Source organism: Polistes dominula, unplaced genomic scaffold (genome assembly GCF_049000335.1).
Source record: "Polistes dominula isolate Pdom_NZ unplaced genomic scaffold, Pdom_raw_medaka contig_80, whole genome shotgun sequence".
NCBI classification, from domain to species: domain Eukaryota; kingdom Metazoa; phylum Arthropoda; class Insecta; order Hymenoptera; family Vespidae; genus Polistes; species Polistes dominula.
In genome coordinates, this window is record NW_028301111.1 from 1 (window position 1) to 25,194 (window position 25,194).

The window sequence follows — 25,194 nt, forward strand, 5'->3', positions numbered from 1 at the left end:
GTCTTCTGATAACTTTCCAACGGATATACTTCGGGCTTTTATGATCATTTAGTATTATTATAAAAGTAACTAGAAGACAATTACACAGTGAAAATGGCACGTTCAGGATTTCAATTGATCCAGTATTTTGCAGTATTTATTGTGTTTTTAAATGATTGTTCAGCAAATGGAATAAAAGAATGGAGTACATTGCCAGTTTATGGGATGCTAGCAAACGCAGAACTATTAAATTCAACTAAATGTGGCAAGGAACTCACTGAATTTCGACAAGCCATTGATAAGCGTATATTATGGAGCATAAGAGGTACGTGAAAGTTATGAAATATAATTTCTATTACTAGAGATTTGAAATATTATTGAAGAAAATAATTATTCATCTCATTATAAACAATATATTTCGAATGAATATTTTATTCAAACAAAAATGTACCATAACGGCCATATATTTACGTTAACCTACCAAGATCGTATTGAAATCGTTGTATATATGTTCATTCAAGAGACATACAAAAACCAAATTTAAATTTTTATAAGTCCCTAGCGTACGTTATTAAATGAAAAAACAAAGGATTCTTAATTGTTCATATTTAGATAATTTTTAATATTTTTCTATTCCTAAGTAAAATTTCTTGCGGGCACATACATACGTACATACGGAAATATTTATATTTTTATAGATATTTTCAACTGAAATTAACTCAAATTAAATTAATATGATTAATATTTGATAGCTAAACCCTTATTTCTTAAAACCTCGGCACACTTACGTTCCATAGTTTCGATAAGTCAAACGCATCGACTAACTGGTATTAAAGACCAAGCTTCTTTAACTATGGCATACAATTCGTTAATATTTTCTAGCTTTGTTTTTTGACATGTTTGTCCACATCAATTAATAACATTTTAATGGAGTTTAATTCCGGAGATTGTTCTAGCAACTTTATTAAACTAATATTTTATTACACTTAAAAGAGATTTTACAACACGTACGGTGTTTTTCTGATCATTATTCGCTTGATAAATCCAATCATGCGGCATATACTCCTCAGCAAATGGTACTGACTGATTCTTTACAATATTTAGATAAATAAATTTGTCCATAATACCTTCGACGTGGTGAATAGGGCCCGTACCGTTTATAATCATTGCACCCCGTACCAATACCGAATCACCGCCACCTTTTACAGTAGGTCTTAAACAATATTTCTTATATTCTTCACTTCTCCGACGTCTAACATACACTTTCTCGTCAGAACTTAATTAAATAAACTTCGATTCGTCCGTAAGTATAACTTTGGACCATTGTTCGAGTGTCCAATAAATATGCTCTTTTTCGAAGGAAATCCAGGCCCTGCAATTCTTTTCTGGTATGAATGGTTTTCTACTGGTAACACGCCCATTTAATGGAAATTCATTCAGTCGTCGTTGAACAGTCCTTACACTTATTTTAGTATGTAAATTTGCAGTCATCTCTCTGTGTATATCGACTGCAGTTTTAAATCTATCACCTTCAAAGAGACGATGAACTTTTTTATCCGTTCTTCTATCATTTTTTTGAAGTCTTGACTTACAAGGAGTGTTGTCCGATGTACCATTATGTTCAATATATTTGATTGCTTAGTGACACGCCATAACTGACAGCCCCAGTTCTGCAAATATTTGTCGATATGATTTTTTACTTTTGCGAAAACGTCGTACTAATCGTCGTTGTTCTAGCGCTATATTTTATAGCTTACTCATTGCGAAAAACTTTATATCACGTCTTAATTATTCAAATTGTCGATGAAAACTAAAAATTACTGTTTATATTCTCAAAATAGCGCATTAGATACGACAAATCTCTATGTACGTAAGTAGTTGTCCGCTACGAAATCTATACATCGGAGTACAATGTTTAAAAACTGCTTTATTTTTTGGAATGCATAAAAACGCTATTGTTAGTAGATGCTTAACCATCGAAACTTCTTAGAAATAAAGCGCTGAATCAGATAGCTAAGTATAAAAAAAACATAAGAGAGTTTAAAAGTTAAAATGTACAGTGTACGTAAGTATACTGCCGCCTCTGTATATATGAGTATATGTTTGGTTATTATAAATTTTAGGCAGCAGAAATTGTAAGAATTCTACCATCGATTGTAGCTAGCTAAACAAGATAAATAAACAATTTTTTATAGTTTACATTTATATAAAGTCAGTGAATCACTATACTAAAAACATTTTAAGAATATATAATAAACAACTTTAGGAAGAAAATTTTTAGATTTTGTATAAAATTTCAACTATGTTTTTTGCAAAACTGCTTGCGCGTACTAAGATGAAATTTTCTAAAAAAAAAAATACGAAATAGAAAGTAAACAAAGTTTTCATAATTTTATACAACTCTATATGAAAAAAAGAATTCATTTAAAATTGATTATATTTGCGACCACATTACTGGTTTTATCATCCTAAGCGGCAAATCAAAATTAAATTTGATAAACAAAAGGATGATTTTTGTATTTTATTTTTGTTTTGTGAAGTAATCGACGCAAGCGGCAGACCCACATCTGGATTCATTTTCGGAAATAATTATTGGTTCGGTAGTAAAGACCAGTGCGAAGATGTCGAAAATAGAAATCCTTTAAGTTTATCGAAAGAAGTACTACAAAATAATTCGAAATATCGTCCCATCGAAGATGAATTTCCACCTTTCGAAGTGAAATATTTTGTCGCTAATATTCGACATAATAGCACTATGCAATATCACATTGTAGTAGATAACGAAGTAAGTTTCTATCAAAAATTAAATATAAGTTATTTTAGAAATTCAATCAAATCTTTTTATTTTCTTTTATAGGACATAATAGTATTAGGTATGTGTTTACCAGCATCCTGTTCAAAGGATCAACTTTTTACTCTATTAGAAATCTCCTTAAAAGATGGGACTATTCTTCAAGACGAACTATATTTAGCCCACTTTTCATTGGTTGAAGTCAGAGATCTAATCGATGACTTTGAATGGTTGTCAAGTGGAAGATTTATTATAATGGCGTATGTAAACAATTCTTCTATATTATACAAAAGTCCCTCATATAATATACAATATAATTATATTTCTTATCTTACTTCTCTTTTTAGTGTAATAGTCGCAAATACAATTCTATTTATGATAATAGGAACGATCTATGATATTCTGATACACCAAGAAAGTTTAAAAAAAGATAAACAATGCGTTCAGGAACCTAAAAATGGTAAGTCTCTAACTATAGGTAAATTTATTTAATAATTTTTAACCCTTTTGTTATAAGATATTATAACGTAAATATTATTCTATAAAAAATCCTTTATATACTCTACTGAAGGATGAAGAACAACGCTAATATTTTTTGGTAATTCATACGAAGTATTTGCATCAATAAGATATGTGTATTGGTAACTAGTAACAAAAGGGTTATAATAGTTTATTCTTTTAGATAAACAAATAATTATTTAATATCATAATATTAATGTTTTTAGAAGATCCACAAACTCTAAACGATGATAACAAGGATGAAATAAAAAAATTCAAATACCAAAGTTTTATTTGGAAATTTTTCTTGGCTTTTTCCGTATATTCAAACACTAAAATAATATTTAAAACAAATTCTGAGGATACAGATGTTCCGGTTATACACGGATTAAGATCTCTCACAATGATATGGATTATCATTATACATATATTTTTTTATTCGAGGGATTTTTACGGTAAATTACTAATGAATATGATTGAATTTGATTTATATTAATATAAAAGATTTCATTTAAATTTAATACGATTATCTTCATTATTTCATTTTTAATCTTTTATGTTTATTCAAAGACAATAAACCATATTTTCTAAGAAGTTCGGAGAATTTCATCCAACAATTGATATTCAATGGGGGCCTCGCAGTTGATACATTTTTATGTTTTGGTGCTTTTCTGGTCACTTACTTGTATTTAAAGAGAGACATGGGCAAGAGTATACGTAGTAAACCGTATAATTATTTAAAAATTATCCAATTATATTTTCTCGCTCTCCTGAAAAGATTTATAAGGTAAGACAATTCTTGTTAATGCTACATTTTAGTGTATTAAATTATATTTACATCTAATTCCGAAAATCACAAGTATATTATTAGCCTAAATTTGAAATATAATAATTTAAAATACATCTCATTTATTCATCGCTACTTTTATGTTGTAGATTGACACCTACATTCATGGCTATAATCGGATTACTGCAAATAAATATGATGCGAAACAGAAACACTTCCCTTTTTCCTATAACGGAACGGAACTTCCAAACTTGTGAAAAAAATTGGTGGAGAAATCTTCTTTATATTCAAAATTTCTTTAGTATAGAGGATATGGTATGAAAAATCTCAATAATTTAAGTAAAAATTTATTATATTAGGTATAACATTTCTTATGAATATTAATCTCTCCAGTGTATGAATTGGAGCTGGTACTTGGCAATCGACACGCAATATTACATGATTTTAATTTTCCTGTTATTTTTATCTTCAATGTAAATATCTTTACTTTGTAATTAACATATTTGTGTATAAAAAAAATATAAAACCTCAGACAATCTTAATAACATTAATAAACCAAATCTTATTTCAGGTACTTCACAGTAGCAGCCGGTTTATTGGGTCTTATGTTTACATCATCGTTAATCGCTACTGGAGTTGTAGCATACATTTATGATTGGGAACCAGCGTAGATATCAATATTAATGATTATACATATAAAAAAATTGAACACTTACATTATTAGCGACTTAAATATTAGTTGACTGTGTAATAACTCGTATATACAACTAGCCGATGAATCAATTGTACTATTCTGCAATTAATATGCAAAAGCAAATTTTAATAGAATCATATTCTTCTCAAAATACGCTGTAATGAAAGTGTTATTTCATCAAATAAATAAGCGTTTTATTGATTTATAGATGGGACAAAGTATTCCGTCTTGTAATAATGGTGTACTATTCACCATTGACTAGAATAGGACCTTATTTCGTTGGTGCGATCACTGCCTATATTGTTTTTAAATTAAATAATACATTACATTGGAAAAAGGTAAACAAATTATACTAATCGTCTGTTTCTTCGACAATTTTTTATCATTAAATATGCATATTGATGATATTAATGTTTACTTTAATGTTAATAATTGATTTTAGAAAACGATATTATTAGTTTGGTTACTCGGCAGTCTGTGCAATATATTGGCAATGTTTGGATTGTATCCGAACAGAATATCAGGTTTAACTGCTGCTCTTTATACTGCTCTTAACCGAACAGTATGGTCAATTGGTATTTCATGGATAATTATAGCATGTTCTACAAATAATGGAGGTATAAATAATAATATAATTCGATTCTTTTTATTTGGATATTATTACTTTGTAATCGTTATTAATTAAATCATTTTATATTGTAGGTATAGTTAAAAGTATCCTATGCTGGAAATGTTGGATTCCGTTGAGCAGATTGAGCTACTCGGCATATCTTTTAAATCCATTTCTTATACTTTCTTTTAACTTTTTAAGTAAAAGTACCGTGCATTTTGATAATCTAGCAAACGTATGTATTATTCTTTCTTGTTTCATCATGTCGATAGATTAATATGAATTTTAATGAAATATCATTATATTGTTTTGTTTTCTTTTTTAGGCAATTACTGGTTTAGGATTCGTTATAGTTACTTACATATGTTCTTACATCGTTTCGTTGATGTTTGAAATGCCGTACGTTTTCTTGTTGAGGGAGTGGAGTAATTATTCGAACAAGGGAAAATGATTCGTTTTTTTCACTTTTTCGTTAGTATTTTCACATCGCAAGATCAGGAAGAAATTACAATCATTAGTGTAATACGTAACTTATTTTAATCCATTCTTTATATTTTAGTTAGTAAGTTTGTTGTATTAGTTGATAAGTTTATGTTAGCTACCAAGTGTATGTTCAGTTTTCGATGCCATGTTTTCATTTTTATTGCTTGAATTTAGAAAAGTGTAGTTTTTATCATCTATTCCACCTACTGATCATACAGATGCTCTTTGTTATGTATGGTAACAATATTATAATAAATAAATCCTACAATTATCTTTCTCTTGATACTGTGCATTCGTCTCATTCTCTCATAACTTAGTTTTTTGAATATTTCACTTCTAACACATTTTATCCGCACATATGTTATTTTTGTTTTATTTACTATTATATTTAACTACATAATTATATATTTCAATAATATATTTATATGACATATACGTATATATATAAACATTTAAATATTTATGCATTATACATATAATATAATATAAATTATATTTATGATTTATTTTATTATATAATTATTATTTTGATATCGTAATAAACAATACTCTTGTTAGTAGTTTTTTTTGCATTTAAAATTTTAATTCTACTATCAATATGTTCATTTCATAATAGATCTTTTTATTTAATATTTATTTTTTTTTTTTTTTTTAAGAGAAAGTTTTCATTGCTAAACAATAACTGATTCGTAAGCTGTGGAAAGTTACTTAGAAAAAATCAATGCTTTCATTTTTTTTATTTTGTATTAGAAACGAATATATTTATACACATTTAAACGTGAGAATAAAGAAACGTGTAGAAGTAATGGTTTCAAATCGAAGGACTAAACCACGTGGGAGACTTTAATGCACGAAATAACAGTACGAGGATTCTCAATCAACTACCACTGATGAAATCATATTTCTATGGTAACCGATGAATATATATTAATAAAATTTAAGAATAAATATATACAATGGGTGTAGCAAATATTCGTACACCAATCAATTTGAAATAAAATGTTGTGAAATTGTAGTTTGTTTACTAATTTTTTATAAATGATGAATTTGTACATATTCTTGAAAGTTTCTACAATAGATATAATGAAATAAAAAAATAATTTTTTTTAATAAAAAATGCATTTCTCTCTGCTCTGCTCTCTCTCTTTGGGACATACACCTGGTCGATTAATTTACACTAATTATTCGAATATACTCGTCATTGCATCTCTGTACGTTGTAAACTTATCCTATTATCCGTTTAGGTATACGCAACTCGCATAACTTCCAAATAACGATCTCCGAGATTATTCCCTATCGATCGTTTTTTGTTTTTTTTCTTTTTTATTTATTTATTTATTTATTTACTCATTTATTTATTTATTTATTTATTTATTTATTTTATTTGGATTAATCCAATAAATAGGGAGTTAGGTAACTGTCCTTGAGTAAAGTAATATCAACTAAAGATTATTAGCAATAATTAAGACTTAATTTTATAAATGATAAAAATAATACGCTGATAATTAGAATTTATATTTAAAAATGTAAGTTATCATTTCATCCGATTTCTTTATTTTTATCATTAATTGTTAATATAAATTCGTGAGATAGGTAATAATGATTTTGTTTATTTATTTTTTCCTTACTTTTAATATTTGTTAAAGTAATAGTATATAAGCCATTTGTAATAAGAGTTTGTATATAAACGATAATGTAAACACAGAGAAGAGAATAAGAAAATATTATCAAAAAATGTTAAATTAAATTTGATTTTGATGATGATTTTTTTACCATTCATTAATAAGATCTTTCATTAATAAGAAAAATAGAATAAAAAAAGAAAAAAAGAAGTGTTACCAGCACACGGTGTTCCCAAGCGGTCACCCATCCAAGTACTAACCGTGCCCAGTGATGCTTAACTTAAGTGATCGGACGAGAACTTGTGTTTTCATCACGGTATGGCCGTTAACGATAACTAACCATATACTATATGTACTTCCCTTATACTTCGTAATATTAAGTATAAAAATACATATGTGTAGATCACAGCACGTTAGGAGTGAAACCTTCAAAAAAAAAAAAAAAAAAAAAAACCAAACTTCAAGAAAATGAGACAAATACACAGTATCAAAAGTAAGTTAATTTTAGAGTTCATTTATTATAATATTGTAACTATATATATATTCATATAAAAAAATAATATTATATTAATTATTATATATTGAATTGTGTGTGTGTGAAATAATAATAAATTATTAATCATATATACATTAATAATTAATATAAGATATTATCAAAAAATGTTAAATTAAATTTGATTTTGACAATGAATTTTGTACCATTCACTAATAAGAAAAATAAAATAAAAAAAGAAAAAAAAAAGTGTTAACAGCACACGGTGTTCCCAAGCGGTCACCCATCCAAGTACTAACCGTGCCCAGTGATGCTTAACTTAAGTGATCGGACGAGAACTTGTGTTTTTTTTTTTTTTTTTTTTTTAATTGATGTTTATTTTCTCTTTTATAAAAATACATTTTTCTTTTACATATATGGTGTTTGAAAATACATCACAAAAATATACCATAAATCTTACTGTCTATATTTATTAACTTAGTCTAGTGAACGCGTTAATAAACTAATTTTATTTATTATTCCAGTAACATATTACTAAAACTAGTATAAATTTTCAGTCAATTATTTTGATTATCACTTTTATGTTTCCAAGTTTTGGAGAAAAAACAGAGATCCTGTTTACGAATAAACTATCCCTCTGCAAAAAACCTGTTCTAACCGTTACTTTATATTAATTTTTTAAATCTTACCTTTTGCTCACTATTTAGCTTATTTTAGATATGAATTATTTAATAAAAAAGGATAAATATAAATATAATTATACAGTATAGTGAACTCTTAACAAGAATCTTAAAAACCTACTATTTACATATGTACAAGAATACTAATGCTTAATATCACAACTTTTGTGGTTTAGAGAAACTGAGTCTATTACTTCTTTCTATCCCTTATTACTAAGTCATATCTTTTTTTTAATTCTTGTATAGAGTTATCCTCATTACAAATCCACCAATATTTTTTAGCTAATCTTGAGAAGTCCATAATATCTTTCTTTGGTAATGCTGTCGAGTATCTAAGATTAACTACTTGCTTATTTCTTATTCTGTCTTTATAAGTAATTTTTTTATTGGCTTTATTTCTAAAAATGTGGTATATTATTGGTACATTGTTTTGGTTTTGTATTAATCCATCCTGGTCCATTGTTATAAAAGCTTCAGGGGGAATAAATCCTGATTCAAACGATCTTTCATGATATTGTCTATTCGGGTATACACTTGATCTTATTAGATTATTATTATCTATCTTTTTTATATTAGCAAAATAATTTCGAGTAAGCTTGATAATAAAATTATCAATTCTATTAATATTTACTTTTCTATATAGTGTACCATTGCTGATATATTTTTTATATCCTGTGTCTGCGGACCTGTACAATTATAACAAGCACGTAAACATTTTCTTTCAAATACTCTGAGTTTTTCAGCAGTTGAGTCATTAAAGTTCATCCATACAGGGCAGGCATACGTTATTATAGGTCTTATTAGAAGCTGATAACATATTTCTTTGATCTTAGGATATAGGTGCCTCGAATAAAAGATTCTGCAGTTTGCCATGAAGGCCTTTTTTGCTTTGCTAAGTTGGATGTCTATATGTTTGGTGAGTTTTATCCTTTCGTCTAAATTCATACCCAAATATTTAACTGCATGCTTGTGAGGAATTTCTATTTCTTCTCCAGTCTCTTCATTTTCTATTTTTATTTGAAAATCTCTCCAATTTCTTGCCGATTTGGCAATTTCGCTTAAATTCCTTCGGAATAAAATTGTCTCACATTTCTGCGGGTTGGCTTTCAGTTTCCAAGTTTTATAATATTTAATTATTTGATTTACCTTGATCTCTAGTTTTTTTTGGATTTCAGATGGTTTATTCCCTGTAATATATACTATGAAATCATCAGCGAATGCTAATGCTGATGTATCTTCCTCTTCGTTCATACCATATAAATGCAATATGTCGCTATTATACACGTTGAAGAATATCGGTGCATTCACTGTTCCTTGTTGCAGACCATCCTTTATTATGAAATCTTTATCCGAGGTATGAGTCCCATCTGTGATTATAAAAGTTCTGTTATCGAACATATCCATAAGTAAGTAAATTAGTTCCCTAGGAAATTTCTTTTTTAACATTTTGTACAATAGCCCCTTAATCCAGACAGAATCGAAGGCCTTCTCGAGATCAATTAAACAGGCACCAACCATTTTCTTGCCATTGAGAGCCCAACATAAGTCTGCAAGAAACTTGTGTATGGCGTGCACTGTCGAGTGTTTATATTTGAATCCAAATTGATGATCTGGTATTGTTTTATTTATTGTTGTAATGTGATTAATTGTAGTATTAATGACTATTTCAAATAATTTACTTATATTAGACATTAGGCAAATTGGTCTATAGTTGTTAACATTATTCCTTTCTTTATTGGGTTTTAAAAATGGCATTACTTTTCCCTTTTTCCAACCTACAGGATAATATGCATTATTAAGAATGTTATTAAATAATATTGCATAGCACTCTATTACATTATCAGGTAAATGTTTAATCACTATGTTAGGAATGTTATCCACTCCTGAAGATGTTTTATTATTTAATTTGCTAATTATTTTACTAAGTTGTTGTCTATTACAGAGGTATGTTAAATTCTCCTTCAAGGATTTATTTTTTGGATAGTTTGCTTTATTTTCACTGTTGAATTCACAGATGCCATTCCACTTTTTTCTGTCTTTATTTAATTTATCATATTCTCTGTTGATTATATTGTCCAATCTGGACTCATCCTTCATTTCTTTTGATTTATAAACTCTTTCCAGGTGTGCCCCAATTAAGTCCAATTTTTGGATCGGGTCACTTACTACATAATGATCATCAGTTTGGTCGATCTCAGATGTTTTGATTTCTATTCTGTCTATAGTTTCCTGATCTTTTTTTGATAAGAGTAGGTTGCCTATCGAGGTAGCTTGTTTACTTCTAAATTGTTTATTAAGTTTTGGAAAAAAGGAGGAGGAATCATTATGTTTAATTTTTTTTGCAGCGTTAGTCCAATACTGATTATAAGAAGCAGTGTATTCTTTTTTAATAAGTTCAGAGATTTGTTTCAATAATATGTTAGTTAACTCGATCTCAGCTCTATTTTTTTTCTGATCCCTCTTAAAGCTTCTCATAATAGAATTAAGAGTCGACTTGGTTTTTAACATTTTTTTGATTTTATTGTTTTTATATTTTTCCATGCTATTCTCATAATGATATTTAGGTATACTTTTTTCCATACTACCTACTATAAAAGTCTCTAATTCCTTTATATAAAAATCTATTTCTGTATTTTTTAAATTTCTTTCTACTGGAATATTGATATTGAAGTCTTTCGCTGCTTCTTTTTTGAATTTAATCCAATTAGTTTTTCTGAATACGTATCTCTCCTTATTTAATTCATTTATTGGTAATTCGTTAGAGAAATGATCTAAATTGATGGGCACTATCAAAGCACGGTGGTCACTTTCATAATCTGCTGTTATAATTTTATCTTCTCCGTTTAGATTGATCGATAATCTAGAATCAATAATAATAACATCAAGAAAAGATTTTCCATGCACATACGTTGCTTGGTCCGGTCCTTTTATGGTGCATCTATTTATTGTATTATTATCATCGATCCAAGTTTTTAATATTTTTCCTCTCTCGTTACTCATGTTATCTCCCCAATCTAAATGTCTAGCATTAAGATCCCCTGCCAGGAGATAATAGTTTGAGGGATTGCTTAAATCCAGTATCATAAATAGTTTTTCTAATTCTACTATAAAGTCTTTCTTATTAATGCTGCTAGTTGCATATGCACTTATTATAATAAGATTCTCGTCCTTGAGTTTTAAGGAGATTGCAGTCGCTTCTAATATTTCGTTGTTATAGGTTTGGCAATTTACCTGTTTACATGAGATATTTCGTTTATGTAGAATTGCAACACCCCCGCCTTGTACCGAGTTATGTCTATCTTGCCTTATCAATACGTAGTTTTCGAATTGCATCTTATGTTTCTCATTAAGTTTAGTTTCGTTCAAGAGTAATATATCAGGATTGTGTATTTTAATAAAATCTAACAGATAATTTCTTCTTTCATTGGAAATAATTGAGTTTACATTTATAGCAATTACTTGTAGTGTACTTTTGAGCAAACATTTTTTTTTATCGTTGTTATTATTTACTCTATCCATTCTAAGTTTAGTCTTCTTAGTATAAAGTCAATTTTTCTGGTATTAATATCTACTTGATTTACAATATTATCTAATTTGATCGAGAGGGTGTTTATTATATCATTTTTAAATAAAGACAATATACTAGCAATATCATTTTGGTTATTCATTTGGTTATGCTGAATGTTATCTTGATAGTTATAATTAATTCTCTCTTGAAAATTATGAATTCTATTTCTTCTATTATCAGATTTGGAGACTGCTTCTGCATAAGTTAACCCGGGGTTTACTATTTTGGATATTCTTCTAATTTTTTCCATTCTTTTATTTTTTTCTTCCTCCTTTTGTAGATTAACTGTTTTTTGCGCAAATTTTAAGAAATCACATCCTCTGTATGACGCCGGATGTCCAAACGAACCGCAATTCACACATTGTACTTCCTCGCTGGGATTTTGGTTATTTAATTGGCATTCACCAGGATAATGTTTTTTAGTACATTTAACACAACGGTATTCTAGATTGCAATTCGAACTCGTATGTCCCACTCGTTGACATCTATGGCATTGATAAATTTTCGGGTTTCTGAAAGGTTCCCATCTAATTATTTGATTAAACAATTTGTTTATTTGTATAAGATTCTTTGTTTTGCTTTCTCCTGTCAGATTCACTAAAAGTATTGGGTTTAAAGATGTTTCATTACCTTTATTATTTTTTAAAATTGACACTTTTGTAATTTCTATCTCCTTTACGTTTAGTGCTTTCAATTCATTCTTAACTTCATCTACATTGTAGCTGCAACAGATACCTTTTAGAACCAAAGTTTTCTGCTTCATACTCTTTGGTGTGTATGTGTAAAATTTTATTGATTTTTCTTTCAAGATATTCATTATTTTCCCATAGTTTTCTAAGTCATATGTATATATTGTTGTATTATTTGAGTTATTTGTTCTTAAACCATATTTCATTTCCGCATGATTCTTAAGAATCATGTTAAGCTTTTTAGCATCAATGTCTATAGTATGAATAGGCGGTGGTTTGTTGCCCCTTTTTTTGTTTTCGTTTTGCTCACTAGATTTGTAATCATTGTTCTGTATTGTTAATTCAGAGGAATAATTAGGTTTGGTGTTCTCTGATAGTCTATCAAATTTATTACTTACTGAGACTGTATTTAAAGGCGTAAGAGCTATTTTGTTTTGCTTCTCTGGAGATAAAGATTTTTTCGGAATTTCCCATATTTTTGAATCGCAACCCACCTCATCTGATCGTAGATGATCGTCATCATCCATCACTGTTTCCACATCATTGTGAATATTTATGTTAGTATCACTTTTGTGTGTATTAAGTGCAGTTGGACGTATTGTTGTTCTTTGTACAAGGTTAGGTTGAGTAAGGCACTGAGATTTATTGTTTCCTAATTCTCTAATTACTCGTTGGTATTGCTTTTCAAGACTCTCAGACAGAGCCATTTTTGCCGGTTTTTGTCTACCACCGTTTGTTACATCACTTTCATGAGTGAATTCCCTATGCTTTCTCTTCTGCGAACTTTTAAGGTTAGGTCTATCTTTATATAAACTAACGTTACATTTTATATTGGAATCGTCTACATCCAACATTATAAAAGATAAATTGCTTCCATTATTATCAATATATACAAGATAACAGTAAAAAACTGAAAACTATTATTACTTAATACTGTTTATTTACTACACGAACTAAGCACGTCTTTACGATTTCACGAGAACTTGTGTTTTCATCACGGTATGGCCGTTAACGATAACTAATAATATACTAAATGCACTTGCCATGCACTCCCTAACTTCAAGAATAAAAAAATAAATATTGATTTTGAGGTTACTAGGTATGCATATCATAAATGTAGGATTTTCGTTTGGGTTAGAGATGCGAGGTTAACATACACCCAGTTTAATCCTACTGATAAGATATATTGAAAATAGGCATTAGAAAAAGATACAATAGTGCTTCACAGTCTTACGATAACAACAGATATAAACAAGTGCACTCTTACAACTGAATAACGACTGATGACGACTTCTGACGAGAACTTGTGTTTTCATCACGGTATGGCCGTTAACGATAACTATTAATATACTAAATGCACTTGCCATGCACTCCCTAACTTCAAGAATAAAAAAATAAATATTGATTTTGAGGTTACTAGGTATGTATATCATAAATGTAGGATTTTCGTTTGGGTTAGAGATGCGAGGTTAACATACACCTAGTTTAATCCTACTGATAAGATATATTGAAAATAGGCATTAGAAAAAGATACAATAGTGCTTCACAGTCTTACGATAACAACAGATATAAACAAGTGCACTCTTACAATTGAATAACGACTGATGACGACTTGCGACTACTACTACCCTCTGACTCAATCCTCGTCCCTTTATATCCATCCCCACGCTGTTCTTGAATTTTCCAAACGCCCGGTCCGATGCAATAAACAAAGCATTGATATCGCTCGAAAACCTTCCTGACTCACACAGAATTACACATACAACTTACACAACTTACAAAGCAGACCACACACCGTCTTTCTTTATTTCGACTATCGGTTCGTTTGTCTTTTATTCTTTCGTCGCCTATCTGCTTATAAATGTTTATTCTTCTACACTTAAAACTCTCCTACATAAATAAAACAAAAAAACAGAGCTTGGAGAGAATGAGACGAATGCATAGAGAAATGCATTTTTTATTGAAAAAAAATTATTTTGTTATTTCATTATATCTATTATAGAAATATTCATGAATATGTACAAATTCATTGAATATAAAAAATTAATTAATAAACTACAATTTTTCAACATTTTATTTCAAATTGATCGGTATAAGAATACTTTTTACACTTACTGTATATATTTTAATTATAAAATCATGAAAAAAAAGAGAAAAAAGGAAATCTAAACAAATTAAAAGACAATACACACATTTACACACACACACACACACACACACACACACACACACACACACACACACATATACATATTTACAAATTTGAAGAAAAAAATTAATGTTGAAAAAATAATAAAGAATACTATAATAATACAAAAACGTATCGATAAGAAAACTTACTCTTGAACAGTCGAAATATTAAAACACCTTCTTTGTTGTAAATGTTGTTGTTGTTGTAGTTGTTGTTGTAGTTGATGATAAAAATGTTGACCGCACAAATCGTGGGCCCGTGTTTCCTGATGAATATGAGGACAAAATTCTTCCAACGATATAAATTCTTGGGGTTCTTGAACTTGATGAATAAGTTGCGTGTAACCTTGTGCCATATCATCGGCCATCATTTCTTGTCCCATTGGTGCAGAATATTGTAAAATATTATGTAAATCTAATCCACTTTCTACCTTTTTTTTCCTCTTCTAAACTTTTTCCTTCTCCTTCTTCTTTTCCTCCACCCCCTCCACCACCACCCCCTCCTCCTCCTCCTCCTTCTTCGTCTTCTTCTTCCTCTTCCTCTTCTTCGTCCACTTTTTTCTTTTCTTCTTTTTCCTCTTTTTGCGAATGACGAAGAAGACGTTGATCTGGTTTTTCTTCTTGTTCTTGTTCTTGGTGCTGTTGTTGTTGTTGTTGTCGGTATCGTCGTTCTCTTTGTTGCCGACAATGACATTGAGAACGTTGACGATGATTATGAATACTCATAGAACTGCCATCTTTAATCACCGTCTCATTTTCAATAATATCACCATTGTCCAATGGTAACTCATCATCGTCTGAGGAAATTTATTGATGATGTTTTTTTTTTTTTTTTTATTAAGGTTATGTTGTTGTTTTTCTGATTTTGTTTTCTTTTTTATTTCGTACGTCAGAATGGTTGCACTTTACTATAATACTTGATTGTCTGAAATGTTCGTATCCGTTGATTGCTCATTGCGTAATAATTAATAGTCCAGTCAAATTAGGAGAAACCCACGGAATTTGAGATACCAAGCTATAAATTCGTATAAACTTGTATTTTGACATTTTAAAAGTTGTCTCAAAACCTACCTATGGTAGGGTGTACGTGAATATTAAAATCTAAAGTCAAAGCTCACAAAAATCGATTTTTTGCATATTTTTTGCAAATATCTCGTTTCCTATGGGTTTTTCGCTATTTGTATTTATTATCAATATTGTAGAGGATTAAATTCCCTACAACTTTTGTACAATAAATTTTTTTATACGTTGAATCGTTTTCGAGATACACGGCGGAGAGTGCGCGGTTAGAGCATCATTTAAGGTCAACAGGTAGTCCAGGTCAAAAACACGCAATATTAAGTTTATTAATTATTGATAAATACATATTAATAATAATCTTCATTTCTTATTAACTATTACATTATATTTAATAATTATTTTATTTACGTATCTATTTTTAATTAGGTTTCAATTTATTTAATAACACTTACCTTCCCCTATAGTTATAGAATTGTTAAGGAAAATACTTAAATTGAACAACAATTAACAATATTACAATTACAATTAACAATTAAAATATAAATAATTATTATGATTAAGTAAGAAGTAAATTAGTAATTATTATTAGAATTATTATTATTATTATAATGAATATATATTATTATGAATAATGTTATTTACAATTAACATTATTCATTATTCATTGAATACAATTGAACATCTGTCCCTACTGGCTAAAATGATACTATATAAAATAGTACAATTTTTAACGTTATAAAATAATTTAAGAGTTTACAGATTTTAAAGAAGATGTATTTAATTATTTTCTATTTAAAATGTATTTAGAGTGAAAATTAGGATATAAATAAAATGTAATTAAAGTTTGTCCCTTAATTATTTTTTAATTGTAGGAATCGGTTATAAATGTTATTCAATAGATAGGTATTTAATTAATGAAAAAAATTAATAAATATAATGTAATAGTTATTAATAAACGAAAATTAATTATAATTATGTATTTATTAATAATTAATAAACATTATATTGCGTGTTTTTGACCGGGACTACCGGTCAACACCTTAAATGATGCTCTAACTGCGCGCTCTCCGCACGCTATCTTGAAAACGATTCATTGTATAAAAAAATTTTTCAAACAAAAGCTGTACGGAATTTAATCCTCTACAATATTGATAATAAATACAAATAGCGAAAAACCCATAGGAAACGAGATATTGGCAAAAAATGTACAAAAAATCGATTTTTGTTACCTTTGACCTTAGACTTTAATAGTCGCGTACACCCTACCATATGTAGGTTTTGAGACAACTTTTAGAATGTCAAAATACAAGTTTATACGAATTTATAGCTTGATATCTCAAATTCCGTGGGTTTTTTTCTAATTTTGACTGATTTGACTAAACTATAAACACAAATAACATTTTAAGATGAGCTTTGTTGTTTAGTTAAAAAAATTTTTTAAAAAATTTTTTTATTAATATATTTACGTTGGATAATTTATAATATGGGTATAATACGTGTTTCTTATTATTTTAAAAATAAAATTTATTTATTTTTATTAATGTGTTATCGTTGGATTACTTATATGTGTGTAGTAAAGTGTTTTTTATTTCAAAAAAAAATAAATTATATTTATTAACATATTCGCGTTAAATTATTTGTAATATATGAGTATTACGTATTTCTGATTAGGAATCGGATAACGAGTAAAATATTATATGTAATTGAAATATATTTCATATACATTGACTCACGATAATATTTGAATACTTATCATGTGTGAAACATTTTAATTATTATAATAAATAGGGGTGCCCCGCTACGCGTTGTAGACTACAGGCCCGATCTAAAAAATCGATGGGTCATATGATCCCGCAGGAAACCTGTATTGGACGATAGAAGGGCATAAAATAATAATTTTTAGCACTATGCCGTGACTTGTAAGCTGTCCAACTGAGTGCAGGTGAGAATTAAAAAGCACAAAATAACCGGGTGCTTTTTTATCAAATAATTTTTTACGGCATTCTTACCACTGATAGATCCATTGAAAATAATGGAAAAACACATAATGCCGTTAAAAAATAGTAAGCCACAATGTCGGAAAAAATTTTTGATTTTCTGACAAAACCCCCGGTCTATTACATCATTTGATTATTTACGGCGATGGTTTCATACAATTTAAATACCTATTCTAATTGATTATTTCGCAACGCCGTGCAAAAATCATGCAACAAGGGAGAAAACTCCAGGGTTAAAATCCACCTTTCTCCACGGGTATGGGGGATGATCTAAAAATCAACGGCATCAATTTCAGTTTATTTTTTAGCACTCAGAAGTATTAATTAAAATAATGCCGTTTAAAAATTGTTGTTTTTTGAATGTATATCAATTATTAACTTAATTTAATCGTATATTTGATTTTTACAGCTGTAAAATCATTTGATTCTGTACGGCAACTTGTTTTTTAACATGATACTGCTAAGTACAATTGTTCTGTATTATTGCCGATAAAAAAAAACTGTTCTAAAAAAAAATATAAAGTAAACAAAAAATGAAATTTTTTCAATTTTTGTAAAAGTTTAAGTTTTCGTACATTAATAGCATAAAGCAATATCTTAAATGTTATTGTTGTTTTAAATAGTATAAGGGGCAATGAATTAAGAAAAAATCATGCTGTTGATTTTAATGCAGACCATATTTTCTGGCAGATAAAAATAACACTACTGTTTTAGGGGATACATCTAATACTGTACGGCATAAACATATTTTTAAGGGGAACAGTTAATGATATGTAAAAATCATTATGCCGCTTATTAAAAGTTAAACAATGTCAATATTATATTCAAAAAATAAAAACTATCAAACTCAGTATTAACATTTTTCAATAATTTTTGATGAAATATACTTCAAATATTGTTATAATTTGTTTAAATAGGAAATATTATTAAAAAATAAAAAGTACTACAATTTTATTAAATAATTTTACATATGTTTTATGAGTAAACAATAAAATTGCTGATAGTTGACTTAAACTACACAATATTTATGTGGAAATATATATATTTTTAATTTTATGACTTGCTTATTTAATATTGAAAGTACAATTAAAAATAACTAGTATTGTTAAACTAAAAAGTTGTTATAAAGAATTTTTTTTTGTTACAGAATTCCCAGCAAGAAAAAATAAAATTAATGTCTATTGTTGTTTATTTGGTTGTACAAACATAGCTTGTCGTGATGAAAAAATTAGGTTTTTTACCTTCACGTAAGTATTTTCAACAATTATTTTTTCTGGTTATCATAAATTGTTAAATCAATAAATTTACTCATGCCTATATTGTTTTTGTGCATTGTTATAGCTATTGATTCAACTCGAACTTATTTAAAAAAAACAAGTATTCCTAGTCAAAATCTTCCTTTAGGATCATCCAAAGAATGTGCTTGTCCTATAGATCAAATAGATTCTCGAGAAGAAAGAATACGTAGGAGATCAATTAAATTAGTGACAGTTAATGATATTGCAATACTGCAACAACATATTTACAAATACCACTTAAACCAGCCTTGTATGAACAACTCATTCCAATTATTCGACCATTTTTTAATATTCTACCAGTTATTTCATGTGGATTTCCTTTAATATGTCAAGTTTGTAAACAAAAAGCTAAAATACTTATAATATTACAATCACGATTTGGTACTTGCCCATACTTAATCACATGTCCAGCATTTAATACACTTTCACTACCAACAAAATTTTTATTGCTTGGTTTTGTAATATGTTTATCTAATATACACATATACATACATATACAATATGCGTATATATTATATTGTATGTATACTTCGCGTTCGTACTACCCTCCTGAACACTATATGTACGTATTACAAATGTAAATTAAATAATAGACAAGTATTTTAATAAATAAAACATTCATATAATAAATAATATTTACTATTTGTTTAATATTAATTTTAAAGTAGAGTTCATTTTACGAAGCAAACAACATAAAATAAAAATTATATATATTTATTATTTTTATTACTTTTTTATGAATATAAACTACCAGATTTGTACGGCATTGAGTTTTTGTAGACGATTGCATTAAATAAAAATACACTTTCTAAATGCCGTACAAAAAAATGTCGAACTAAATATCACTTAAAAGAACATTTTTTTACATGGATTTTTCTGAAGTTTTTTTCCTCCTACAGACCCTTGGACCAAAAAAAATTTACAACATGGGGAAAAATGTTATCTATGCATAAAATACATTCAAAATAAAGTAATTTTATGTAGTATCAGATCATCCCCCAGACCCGTGGAAAAAGGTGGATTTTAACTCTTGATTTTTCTCCCTTGTGGCATGATTTTTTCACGGCGTGTCGAAATAATCAATTAGAATAGGTATTTAAATTCTATAAAATAAACGCCGTTACTAATCAAATGATGTAATAGACCCGGGGTTTGTCAGAAAATCAAAAATTTTTCCGACTTTGTAACTTACTATTTTTTAACGGCACTACGTGTTTTTTTATTATTTTCGATGGATCTATAGGTGGTAAGAATGCCGTAAAAAATCATTTGATAAAAAAGCACCCGGTTATTTTGTGCCTTTTAATTCTCACCTGCACTAAGTTGGACAGCTTACAAGTCACGGCACAGTGCTAAAAATTATTATTTTATGCCCTTCTATCGTCCAATACAGATTTCCTGCGGGATCATATGAACCATCGATTTTTTAGGTTGGGCCTGTAGTCTATTGCTGTAGCTCACAATCGGTATTACCTTCAGAATATTATTAAAAATCACGTCATTCATTGCCAGACACTTAACATCGTGGCAACCCCTTCTCAGACACCCTGAATGTTCATGAAATTATAATTCTACTTATGTTATAGTATAAAAGCTAATTTTTATGTACAATACTTTGGTAATAATTAGATGATGTTTCCTCATTAACCAGACATTTTTGATAGTTCTAACCCCTTGCCAGAAGAGATTCGTGATAAGAATGACTTATGCAAATAAACTTTTTGGCATTTCATGAACATTCAGGGTGTCTGGCAAAGAGTTGCCACGATAATAAGTGTCTGGCAATAAATGAAGTAATTTTTAATAATATTCTAAAGGTAATACCAAAAAATCGCACTTTATTATTTGATGAATTTAGATCGATATTTTACACACCTTTAATACTGCTTACCTGCAAAAGCCACGGTAACCCAAACTTCATAATGGTCCATCGTTCTTACCTGTGTTGGGAGCATGCGCTGATAAACTTCTAGCGTTTATAAAATAACGAAAATGTGGCGTTCACGGGCCCTTAGACTACAAGTGTTACAAAAAACTTACTAAAGTGTATGCATAATAGTTTACAAAATGTTATTCATGTTATATTTAATTATATTAAATATTAAATATATTTCAAAGTTATTTGTTCAAATATTTTTGTGAGGCTTTAGCAATCTTTACGATAATAAGTATTAAAATATAACATTGTATTTAAAAAAACAAAGTGGATCAATAAATTTCAAAAATGATTCAACTTAATAAAAAAAATATTAGGATCATATAATAGTCCTAAGTTTTTCATGCAACTTTTTTCTTATTCACTTTTCTGTTATTATTATACTTTCGAAGCTATTAAGGTGGCAAGAGCTGATGAATAACACTGTATATTTATATTTTGATTTTGCTTGAAATTTGACTTATATATAATCAAGAATTATGTTAGATAGTATCTTGGTAAATGTTATATAATATAATTATTATAATTAATAAAGTATTTCACTTGAAGTGTTGAAATACTTTCGTGAGTCACTGTATTTATTGAATGTCATTTGTATTTATTAGAAATTAATTTATTATATAATTTATTATTTTGAGATACACATATATATATATTAAAAAATAAATATAATAATTAAAATAATAAATAATATATATATACATATAATTAATATATTATTATATAATTAATATATTATATAATTTTTATGTTATATAATTATATAATATAAATATTAATATATTTAATAATATTTATTATTTATATTATTGATATATGATAAAATTATTATATTATTTATATAATTAATATATTATTATATAATTATTAATATATATATATATATATTAGTAATAATATTTTTTATATATGAATAATTACAATATTAGATTGAATCTTTGATAATTGCATTTAGAAAATTTATGCGATATAATACGATACTAATTAATACTATAACAATTTTTTAAATTCTTCGAAATTTTTTAAATTAATAATATTTATAAATTATAATTAATAAATTTAATAAATTAATAATTTATATATATATATATTTATTTATTTATTTATTAATATTATTCTCTATATATTTTGAACCCGATGAAATTAAAACAAATACCTCATGCTTGTTTTTTCTTTTAATATAAGAATCAAATTAATAGAATTAATATATTACACATGTGTGTAATATTATATATATTTTATAGTACACGTATGAGAAACGATACGAACTTTTCTAGAATAATTTAATAACACTTGATTTTAATTTTATATTCAACTTGTCGTTTCTTCGAAGAAAAGAAATAAAAAATACTTTTAATCAAAATATTCTAAAAATAAAAAATATAATATATAAAATTTTTGAAAAATTACATTTTCAGTTTCAACATTATACAATATTTGATATATTCAACGAAAAAAGGGGGAAAAAAAACTACATAAAAAAAATAAAAAAAAATAAAAGCACGCCTTGCAGAAATCTTCAATTCGTCGACCTACTTTTTAATATCTCAACTGATTCATTTCCCATACACCTAATCATCACGTTTACCATTCCACATCCTACTGCTTATAATTCTAATTTTTTAATTTACTTTTTCCCATTAACCTTTTTTCTTTTCTTTTTTTTTCTTTTTTTCTTTTCTTTTCCTCTTTTTCTCTTTCGTATACAATGACTCGAAAATAATAATGTTTTCCTGTAAAATATTAAATAAACTACAGGTAGCTTTCTTATAACACGGTATCTCATAACACGATTCATAAATTCGGGAACTCTCCTACAACACGGCATCCTATAAAACGGTTTTCTTTCAAAAAAAACCTTTGTACAACACTGTAGTTCTACAGCCTCAGCGAGGCTTGCCGTCTTAAAGATACTGTATTACGGAAAGTATTTACTTTCATTTCTATGGCCTGAAAACAAAAGTGTCTCATGCAGTTGTGAACTGAAAACATCAACGTTAAGTGCGTGTTGAAAGAAGATATGGCCTTTTTCAGTTGAAATAGAAAATGTGCGTTAATCGTCACAAAATGAAATTGGTGGCATATTAGAACTTGCTAAATCAATCGGAGACAAAGATTTTGTGGATATAGCTATTGAGGACGTTCAAGGTTTATTAGTGGAAGAAGAAGTTGACGAAGCAGATTTGATGGAAATGGTATCCGAAACTGTAAATCAAATTGATCCTGAAGACGCTAGGAATGATGAAGATTGTGCAGTTAATAAGTTAACATTAAAAAAATTACAAGAAAGCCTAAGCTTAGCTGAAAATCTCGAGTCATTTTTCTTGAATGCAGACCCTTCCGCAGAAAGGAGTCGAAAATTCAAAAGGGAGTATCAAGACTGTCCAGTTCCATATCGAGAAATTTACAATGACTTGGTAAGAAACAACAAGCAAAGTAAAATTACAGATTTTTTCAAGAAGGAAGAAAATGCAAGAACTTTAAATGAAGAAAAACGTTCTGAAAGTGAAGGCGATATCATTCCACCGAAAAAATGTTCTCGGTTGATTATATTGAGCAGTGACGATGAAGAAATTAATTAAATTAAAGTTGCGTTATATTAAAATAATAATTTTTTGTTTTGTATTGTACATACATTTATATTTTTAATAAAAATTAAGTTGTTTATTAAAAAAAAAAATATTTGTGTTTTTAAAAAGTTTTCAGAATGTAACCCCTCTTTTTGCATTAGCTCTGGGTCTCATACAACACGGTTTCACACAACATGGCATTTTCTAGAAACCTATCTACCGTGTTATCACGTTCGTCGCCATGGCACCGTATACCGGAGACGGGCATGCTTCTCCAGGGCCCTGTCACCGTATACGGTGACGCTCTTCTTGTTAGAGTTATAGTATTTTTAGTTGAAAAAACTTATCACATTTCCCATTTCGAAACAAAATTATTTTTGGTAAATAAAAGGTAGTTTTATATTTTATTATTTTCAGTAAATAAACAATATTTTTATATTTTATTATTTTTTGTAAATAAACAATATTTTTATATTTTATTATTTTTGATAAATAAACAATATCTTTATATTTTATTATCTTTGATAAATAAAAGATGGTTTTATATTTTATTATTTTTAATAAATAAACAATATTTTTATATTTTATTATTTTCGATAAATAAAAAATATTTTTATATTTTATTATTTTTGATAAATAAAAGATGGTTTTATATTTTATTATTTTTGATAAATAAACAATATTTTTATATTTTATTATTTTCGATAAATATAAAATAGTTTTATATTTTATTATTTTTGGTTAATAGACGATATTTTTATATTTTATTATTTTTGGTAAATAAACGATATTTTTATTATATTTTATTATGTTCGATAAATAAAATATAATAACACGTAGATTGGAACTTAAATAGTGGCAACTATTTATTCACAACCGATACAAAAGAGTTACATGTTTGTTCCTGTTACTGTCCTTCAAAGTAGTCACCAGCGTTGTGTAGAACCCGTTGCCAACGATTTGGAAGGCGTAGTATACCGTTAGCAGAGCCTGTTCTGTTGATGGTGCGAATGGACCGGTCTACTGCCATGAGACCATGTCTCATCCAGTGTTACGATACGGCGTAAGAAAGCCTCTCCTTCGCGCTCATAGCGCTCCAAGTGCGTTTGAGCAGCTTTGTAACGCATCCATTTCTACATTTCCATCAATTCATGCGAAACCCATCGTGGCATTCGCTTCAGAACTGTTCCAGAGATTCGACAGGCAGTAGACCGCTCCATTCGCACCATCAACAGAACAGGGTCTGCTAACTGCTAACACAACGCTGGTGACTACTTTGAAGGACAGTA

The 25,194-nt window shown here is 28.0% G+C and overlaps 1 protein-coding gene and 1 non-coding gene across 2 annotated transcripts; one reads left to right on the top strand and one right to left on the bottom strand.

Moving 5' to 3' along the window:
* Positions 1-8: 8 nt before the first annotated feature.
* On the top strand, positions 9-6,113 carry LOC107072745 (nose resistant to fluoxetine protein 6; the record flags this gene model as incomplete). Its single annotated transcript, XM_089176593.1, is given in 13 exon segments — positions 9-304; positions 2,520-2,764; positions 2,837-3,030; positions 3,118-3,230; positions 3,496-3,723; positions 3,839-4,055; positions 4,205-4,370; positions 4,449-4,528; positions 4,627-4,722; positions 4,958-5,087; positions 5,192-5,366; positions 5,452-5,594; positions 5,685-6,113. Coding segments are annotated over 13 exon segments (2,124 nt in total). The 3' UTR covers positions 5,811-6,113.
* Positions 6,114-7,675: 1,562 nt separating this feature from the next.
* LOC149031089 (5S ribosomal RNA) lies at positions 7,676-7,794 on the bottom strand. The gene has a single exon (XR_016178041.1). It is a non-coding gene; the product is annotated as a 5S ribosomal RNA (ribosomal RNA).
* Positions 7,795-25,194: the final 17,400 nt, after the last annotated feature.